This window comes from Setaria italica, chromosome I, assembly GCF_000263155.2.
Source record: "Setaria italica strain Yugu1 chromosome I, Setaria_italica_v2.0, whole genome shotgun sequence".
NCBI lineage: Eukaryota > Viridiplantae > Streptophyta > Magnoliopsida > Poales > Poaceae > Setaria > Setaria italica.
In genome coordinates, this window is record NC_028450.1 from 37,481,295 (window position 1) to 37,489,675 (window position 8,381).

Sequence of the window (8,381 nt, forward strand, 5' to 3'; positions counted from 1 at the left end):
TCGGAATTCATTTCGTTATTGCCCCTTAGCGTATTCCCCAGTTTCGACTCTTCGTTCTACCGGCTCGGGTGACAGGTCAGTCAACATGCGCGGGCGTTCGGGCATTGGTGCTTTGGCTCTTTCGTGTCAACGGCTGTGTTGGTCAGCTGCGCTTTATCGAGGACCTCGGCCGGCAATTGCTCATCTGTCAGTTATGTCGCTCTCCTCCTTTCCTCTTTATAGTGTTTTTTTCTCTTTTCTTTCATCCGTTACTTATCCTCGAGCCCTCCCCGAATGCTCAAGGTACACAGGAAGCTAGGCGCGGCTTTATTAAAGTACTGTTAGACACGTGGTTTCAGGCCTTCTCAATGTAAAGTCGGATTCCCCCTTCTTCTTATGAGGGCTATGCTTTTCCTCTTAATCTGTACATTGCCCTGCCGGCGTTTAATTCGGGACACGAATATATTAATCCTAATTAGTCCATGATTTGACAATGTGGTGCTACAGTAACCATTTGCTAATGATGGATTAATTAGGCTTAATAGATTCGTCTCGCGAATTAGCACAAGGTTCTGCAATTAGTTTTATAATTAGCTCATGTTTAGTCCTCCTAATTAGCATCCAAACATCCGATGTGACACTGTTAAAGTTTAGCACCTCGTATCCAAACAGCCCTTTAATATACTTGTAGTACAGCAAAACCTTACTGGTGAAGTGGTAATAGTCGTGGCAGGGAAGGGAAGGAAAGGAAACGGGGGATAAAAAAGAGAGAAAAAAACACTAGTATATTGGCATCACATGAAAGCCTTTCTGATGGGACTGAGCAGATGGCAGCAGCAGAGCATCGTACCACACGCTGACCTGAGCTGCTACAGCCAACTACAGCGGCTCCACCCTACGCCATGAGCGGCCTGCCCTCGCCGCTGGCTTCTTCTACTGGTCTTCAGTAGAGAAACGGAGCGAGGGCGTAGCCTGAACTGGAAGGAGCTTTTGCCGGTGGCAAGAGAGGCTCGCCTCCCTCTCACACTCTGGGTCATACTGCCATGCATGCATCGGCAGGTGCATGCGCAGGGGCCTTTTTCAATCATGACGCCCTGCCTCCATCTCCATGGGGGCCATGGCTCGGGGCTCCATCCCTATGCATCTTTATCAGGTCACTGCTCGCGTCCAAGGCGCAAAAGCAATAGTCCAGTGGCAGGTGCCATGGGAGAAAATGAAATCAAATGGAGGTGACCCAGAAGAAAGAAGAAGGAAAGAAAGAAACAAAAGGGGAGGCTAGCTGCCGCTGGACAAAAGGCTGCGCGAGAAAAGATGGGAGATTCTAGGAGTGGTTTTGGAGTATAGTACATGTAGTAATAACACTTTGCTCGGTGATAGGAAATTTTAAAACCGGATGGCAGCGCGGCAGGGCCGGCAGGCCGCAGCGTGTCAGGCCTCGTCACACACCCTTCGGTCAGACTTCGGAGGGTGAAAGAGAGGGAGAGGAGAGAACCTGAGCATCATGTCACTTCATTTGTTAGGCCATGTTTAGGCCATGTTTAGTTACTCCCAACTCCCAACTTTGACACTATGCAAAAAGAAGATTCCCCATCACATCAAACTTGCGGTACATGCATGGAGTACTAAATGTAGATGAAATTAAAAACTAATTGCACAGTTTTGTTGTACTTTGCGAGACGAATCTTTTGAGCCTAATTAGTCAATATTTGGACAATAATTCACAAATACAAACGAAACGCTACAGTGTGCTACAGTGCTGTAACAGTAATTTGGCACCTCCCAAATTCCCTAACTAAACAAGGCCAGTTACTCCCAACTCCCAACTTTAACACTATGCAAAAAGAAGATTCTCCATCACATCAAACTTGCGGTACATGCATGGAGTACTAAATGTAGATGAAATTAAAAACTAATTGCACAGTTTTGTTGTACTTTGCGAGACGAATCTTTTGAGCCTAATTAGTCAATATTTGGACAATAATTCACAAATACAAACGAAACGCTACAGTGTGCTACAGTGCTGTAACAGTAATTTGGCACCTCCCAAATTCCCCAACTAAACAAGGCCTTAATTCATAGTGCTGCATGCTCCAATTCAATTATTCAGGCCCCCTTCGCAGGCAGGATAGGAAAAGCGCATGAACAAGCAACCTCTTCAGCTTATTCAGTTAGCTTATCAGCTACTAAATAATATTTTTCTCTCATAACAAATCAGCAGTTTGAAATGAACAATATTAAGGAAAACAGTTTTGAGATGACATGCATGTGTAATTCTTTAGGAATCAATAACTCGGGAAAAGACAAGGTTGTCCTTTGGAAACACCACGGAAGAACGCAGGAATTCGAGACCTACGCACCATTTTATGTCCCAATTTATACAAGTTAGATGTTTGCAATTCAAAATGAAACATATTACCTTCAATATTGCAGAAATATAGTGAAAATAAACTGAGAAAATGGAATAAAGATGCTAACAGGAAAAAGTAAACCTGGATTATTTTTTCGAAGTCAAAGAGCTCTTTCCTAAAGACTGTAGGCCTCGCTGCTCCTAACGTTCTATCCGTTTCCCTTCTCTCGAGAGTCATTGAGAAGCAAAGCATGTTATCGTCAAACCCAAAGGTGGCGCCAAGAGGAGCCAGTGTCTAGTGAGTTCCCGTCAGGAATTTTTCCGGGAGGTCCGACCATTGCTAATTTTCCGTGGAATCACGTCATAGGATAGCATTCCATAGGATTGTTTCCTTTCGTTTTCCTGTGTTCCAAAGGGAGCTAAAGGAAAAAATCCTTAGGAATTTCAATCCTACATAATTCCTATGTGAATCCTCCGTTCAAAGGAGACCTTAACGTGTTTTAATCTCTGCCATTGTGCATCCTGTTCCAACGGACGAGTCTCATCTTTAGTAGGGGAGACCTTAACGTGTTTTAATCTCTGCCATTGTACATCCTGTTCCAACGGACGAGTCTCATCTTTAGTAGGGGCTCCCTTGGGAGGGCTCAGGCTCCGGCTCCGCACGTTCACCGAAGCACGGAGAAGTTGGAGCCGCACCAAACGATTACAGTGCCAGAGCCATTTTTGACATTCACAAAAGGAGTCGGAGCCGTTTTGAGACTGTATGGCGGAGAAAAAAAATAGATCCGCGGCTCCGGCTCTCCGCACGGGGAGCCCTGCGTGAGAAGCCCTCCCCAAAAAAATCCTGTTAGAGTTGCTCTTGAGTCACTGACACGTGGATCCGATCCCACATATCAGTGACCCAACTGCGTCGTGTTCCAGCACCTCCCACTCCCATTGAGTTATCATAGAAGGTACAGTTCCAGCCTACACGTGCGTACTCCAGGCATTGACAGATTGAAAAAACCACAGCCGTACTGAAATGTTTCACCGTCCGTCTCGAGAAATCCAAGTAGTAATATATACTAGTAACTTCCACCGTAAGCACAGGCGGAGCTAATCAGCTGCATAATCAGCTCCGTCACAACTAAAAAGTAAACCCACTGATGAGTGATGACTGAGTGCGTGCATGAGCTCATGCCCGTGGACTAGGGAAGCCTTGGCGTCAGCCGGCGTGTTGAAAACTTGAAAGCAGCAAGCGCACGGTTGACTCCCGGAGCCATTCGAGGCGGCGGGCGGCCCTACGTGCCCGATCACTGAAGCACAGTACTCCCATGATGAGAGCTACTACAGCAGCTCCAGCTCCAGCTCCCTCTTCAACAGTAGCGGCAAGGAGAAGCTGGAGCGCGTGCGTGGTTAGGAGCTAGCTGCAGCAGGAGCAGTTATTGCGTACTTGGCCACCGGGCAGAGCCGGAACAGAGCCCCTGCCGGGGGTAGCCATGGCTGGCAGTGGCAGCAGCCATTGCTGCGGCTGGAGGAGGAGGACGGCGTACCGGCTGCATGAAATCCAGGATCGCGTCCGTTCTGGAGCGAGGCGCCAGTGTACTGCGCCCCTCCCTCTGCAATTGCTACAGCTCCGCTTGCGGCTTGCTATTCCCGCGTGATTTCGTAAGGATGCCCTTGCTATTTTCTGGTTGGGAGGTCCCCTGTACCAATAGTACTTGGCCTACGGCTGCTTGAGTTCATGCTCCTCGCTCCATTTATTGTTTTATTTATAGAAGGAAAAAAACACTCCAGATTTTTCTCCATGTCGGAACTGAACTTATTGCTGCTGGTACTAGTACTACAAGAGAATTTAGAGTTTATTGATTACTGCAAGGGTGCCATCAGACTGCTCGAAGATAAAGATGGCCGCTGCTTTTTTTTTAATTCACCCTTTATTAAACTGAATATGAGTAAAAACCACACACATCTTCCTAAAGCACTTCTAGTTATTGTGTGTGCATCAACGTTGGATTGCCTACCTTCATGGATGAACTCAACCCTTCCGAAAAATCTTCTTCAGAGTTAATCTCCTGTATTATAGAACCATTGTATTATAGAGCCATATGGTTTCATCCCCTTTCCAGAATGCTTCCTGCAACGAGAAATCACTTGTCGGCCTTCCCGACAGCCAATTGCTTCCACCATTTCAGCATCGACGATACCTTCCAACACTAGAGCTGAGGTGCCAAAGAAGTTGCCACCTCCGTCACGCGCTATAGCTGCCGAGCTACAGAGAAATTGGAGTTCTTCGATGTTGCAGCATCCACATTTATCTTCGTGAACCCTTATGGAGGCAGAATTCACTTTGGTACCGTAACCTTATCCATTTGCCCAACATTCCCCACATTTTTAACCAGCTCTAACTTAGCAACGAACCTTTTCACAAAGCAGTGAGTCGACAACAGGTTCTGGAACATGTTCTCGTGAATCGCTTTGCGCGTGGCGTGTCATATTGCCTAGAGTCGCACCACAACCCGAGTTAAATTGTCCTGTGCAAGGTGCTTCATAACTATCGCAAGCCACGCTCGTGCGTCTATCTCATGTACTTGGCATAAGAACTTTTTCCAATATCCATACTCCTTTTGACATAAAGCAGTCTAGTAGCGAATGTTTTCGCGAATCCGTGTCACCGCAGATTGAACAAGAACTATTAGGTGACATGTTCCTCTGGTTACGCACATCTCCAGTCGAAATAGATTGACGTGAAAGCTTCCACAAGAACACCCGCACCTTCAATGGCACCCTCACCTTTCATAGCTCTAACCATTCTTTTTCTTTTGACTTAGTGTCCGATCTTCGAGCCGAGTGATTTAGCCAAGTTGTTCTTTTCTCACCAAACCGAGAAGACACCAGCATCCTATACGCAGATCGACCCTAGAAGACACCCAACTTTCATAGTGCCATGCCCAGAAATCTTCTTATGTCAATGTAGCAAGAGGAATACTCCCTATCACCTTACTGTCCACAGGGATAAAGAATTTCTGCACTGCTTGTTCCACACTCTCGACGATTGATCAATCAACTCGCTGACTTTCTGCGGGGCAATCTCCTTCGCAGCACACAGGTCTCATAAGACCATCCCTAGATAGCCGGTTTATATTCCAATATTAGTTGACTCACCTGAACCAATTTTTCTGATAATTCCCTGCCTTAAAACGTCTTTTCCATCAACTATAGCGCGCCAAACACGTGATGGCCGCGATCCTACCTCAGCCTCCAGAAAATCACCACTCGGAAAGTATACAGCTTTGAGCACACGTGCAGGGCCTCTGGATCAGACATAATCCGCCAAAGATGGCCGCTGCTGCTACAGTACTACGAGCCGGCGAGCCGCTGCTAATAGGCATGGGCCGGGCCTAATTCCGCGGAGGAGGGAAGCAGCGACGGTTTGACCGAAGCTTGTCTTCAACGGCTGACATGGACTCTGCGCTGGCGGGGCGGGGCGGGGCGCAGAGGCAGACCCGGCCCCATGCGCCGGGTCCACGGAGGGACGCGCCGATCGCCACTCCAGCAGATGCCCCCGCAGCCCCGCTCCCCCTGCTTCTGCGGTACTCGTGCCACCGCCTCCTTTCCCCGAAATGCCCCGCGCTCGCGCCGCACGGCAGGAAGAAACAAAATCGAAAACCGGCGGGCGGGGGCAGATGCGGCAATTCTCCGCCCGGCGCGCACATGGCTTTAAACGCCCTCGCCTCTCCTTCCTCACCCTCTCCTTCCTTCCTTCCCGGTCCCCGGCCTCCACCGCCACGGTCACCGCCGCGCTCCGCCGATACCGCCGCTGAGGCTAGGCTTTACTGCTTTAGGCCCAGGGCCAGTCAGTCGCGATCAACCGCACACGTTGATTAGCCCGCCGTGATTAGTGCGGCTCCACTGTTGCGGGAGGCGTCTTAATTGCGGGCGCGCCACGCTCGCTTGTCCCGAATATCTGCTGCAAAAAGCGGCCGGGATTCCTCCCTCCGTCGGCCGCGCGCTTTGTTGATTAGCGGGAGGCGAGCTCGGCTCGCGCAGTGTATCAACGTGTTGCGGCCGGGGAGTGGAGGCAATAAAGGGAAAGCTTGGGGGGAGTGCTCGGGTACCGTGGCCGGATTAGTTAATGCCCGCGAGCAGCTAGTCGTAATGGAGAAGCACGATCTAGAGCTGTCGCCGCTGGGAACTCGCGAAAGCTTCGCCTCTTTTGAGAAGCTCCACCCCCACGCCCCGCCCCGCCCCCGTCCCCTGCTCCAGCCTTCTAGTCTCCCGCGCCGCGCTTGCTGCTCCCTGCTGCCTGCTGCTAGTGTCTTTGCGCTAGGAGGGGAGCCTGGTGGTGGTTCTGGGCGGCTAGCGCGGCGCGTTCGGCGAGCATATGGTGGGCATTGGGCGGGGGAAGGAGGAGGGAGAGGACGAGCGGGAGCGGCGGTAGATTTGGGAGGAGGACGGAGGAGGGGATGGGGGGCAAGTACTGCGGCGCGAGGAAGAAGAGGGGATGGAGGGGGCTGGTGGCGGCGGCGTGGGTGTTGCTGGCGGTGGCGTGCTCGGCGGCGATGCACTGGCACCTGCGCCGGGAGAGCTTGGACCGCGCCGAGGAGCGGCTCGTCAGCATGTGCGAGGAGAGGGCCAGGATGCTGCAGGAGCAGTTCGGGGTCACCGTCAATCACGTCCACGCGCTCGCAATTCTCATCTCCACATTCCACTTCGAGAAGTTCCCCTCCGCCATCGACCAGGTTGGTTCGTGAGCATTCGCCTTTCTTCTCCACCATTGCCTCCGCTGCTGCTGCTGTATCAAATCGTTTAGCAGCGGCGGCGGATCCCTGAGATCCTAGAAATTGTTCCTCCTGTCTCTCGCTTTTTTTTTTAAGGATGAGAAAAAAAAAGTTAGGATGCCTCGTGGTTTGTTGACGCTTACAGTCGTTGCGGCACTAGTCGTTTAGCGCGACATGATTGCTCTGGTGGGTTGGGACAGGTGCTGTTCATCATCTCAGAAAAAAAAGGTCCATTCCTGCGGCGGTTGGAGGGTTTTTTTTTTTGTGCTTAGAGACGTCGCTGAACTGAACTATTAGGTGGGTGGCGCATTGTTTTGTTAGTAATAGAGTGGTTAGTGTGTTCGTTAGGAAACCATCTGGGCTCTCTTTTGACAACCATTTGGTTGCTTTTTCTACAACCTTTTGATTCCTTAGTTTATGCTTAGAATTTAGAAAGGTCACTGTCGCATAGATGAATTATAATATGCAGTGGTCTCTGCCTTTTCTTTTCTTGATTGGATCATTGATCCTTAAAGGCGTCTCTTCATTTTACAGCTCGTTCCTCCCCCCTTTTGTTGGTTTGCCTATGGTTTAGGTGTGCCGCACAATGGTTTTTGAAGACATGTTTTCGTATGAAAGTAATGGCCTTGACTAATCTGGTTCCGGGTCACAGCTGTATTCCTTTTGTGAAAACCATACCAATTATGGGCGCTTTTACTTTTGTTGCGGTCAGTCATATTCTGTCGGTTCTTACAAAATAAAATGTGGTGCATTTTTCCGTTGATTCTTACAGCATGTATCATATTACTGCTCAGTGTTTTATTTTGGCTCCCTTGATAATGTTCATTACAGGAAACTTTTGCAAAATACACGGGAAGGACATCATTTGAGCGGCCACTGCTGACTGGTGTGGCATATGCTCAGCGTGTTTTCCATCATGAGAGGGAAATGTTTGAAAGCCAGCAGGGATGGATTATGAATACGATGAAGCGGGAGCTTGCACCTCCCCAAATTGAATACGCCCCAGTGATTTTCTCCCAGGATACGGTTTCCTACCTTGCACGCATCGACATGATGTCTGGAGAGGTAAGATTACTTCTACATGATGGTTCATCGTACTCAGTGTGTGTGTGTGGGGGGGGGGGGGGTGGGGGGAGGTGGGTATTTTTCGCAGTCTTGGTGTTCCACAGTGAAGGGAATTGTTTTTTCTTCAAAAACGGAAGTCCTGTGAAACATGTTGCGTAACGCGGAGTATGGGAGAGCGAGGAGGACAACCCCATTTTCGTTTGGAGAAAAAAAACATGGAAGCAGCTCAC

At 49.6% G+C, this 8,381-nt stretch overlaps 1 protein-coding gene across 1 annotated transcript in view; it reads left to right on the forward strand.

Moving 5' to 3' along the window:
- The first annotated feature begins 6,488 nt into the window (after positions 1 to 6,488).
- The window catches only part of LOC101761541 (probable histidine kinase 6), a 5,989-nt gene continuing 4,096 nt past the window's right edge, over positions 6,489 to 8,381 (forward strand). The window contains exons 1-2 of the mRNA XM_022828834.1: positions 6,489 to 7,047; positions 7,918 to 8,187. Of these exons, the coding sequence (XP_022684569.1) occupies positions 6,772 to 7,047; positions 7,918 to 8,187 (546 nt within the window). The 5' untranslated portion in view covers positions 6,489 to 6,771. The remainder of the gene's footprint in view (positions 7,048 to 7,917; positions 8,188 to 8,381) is intronic.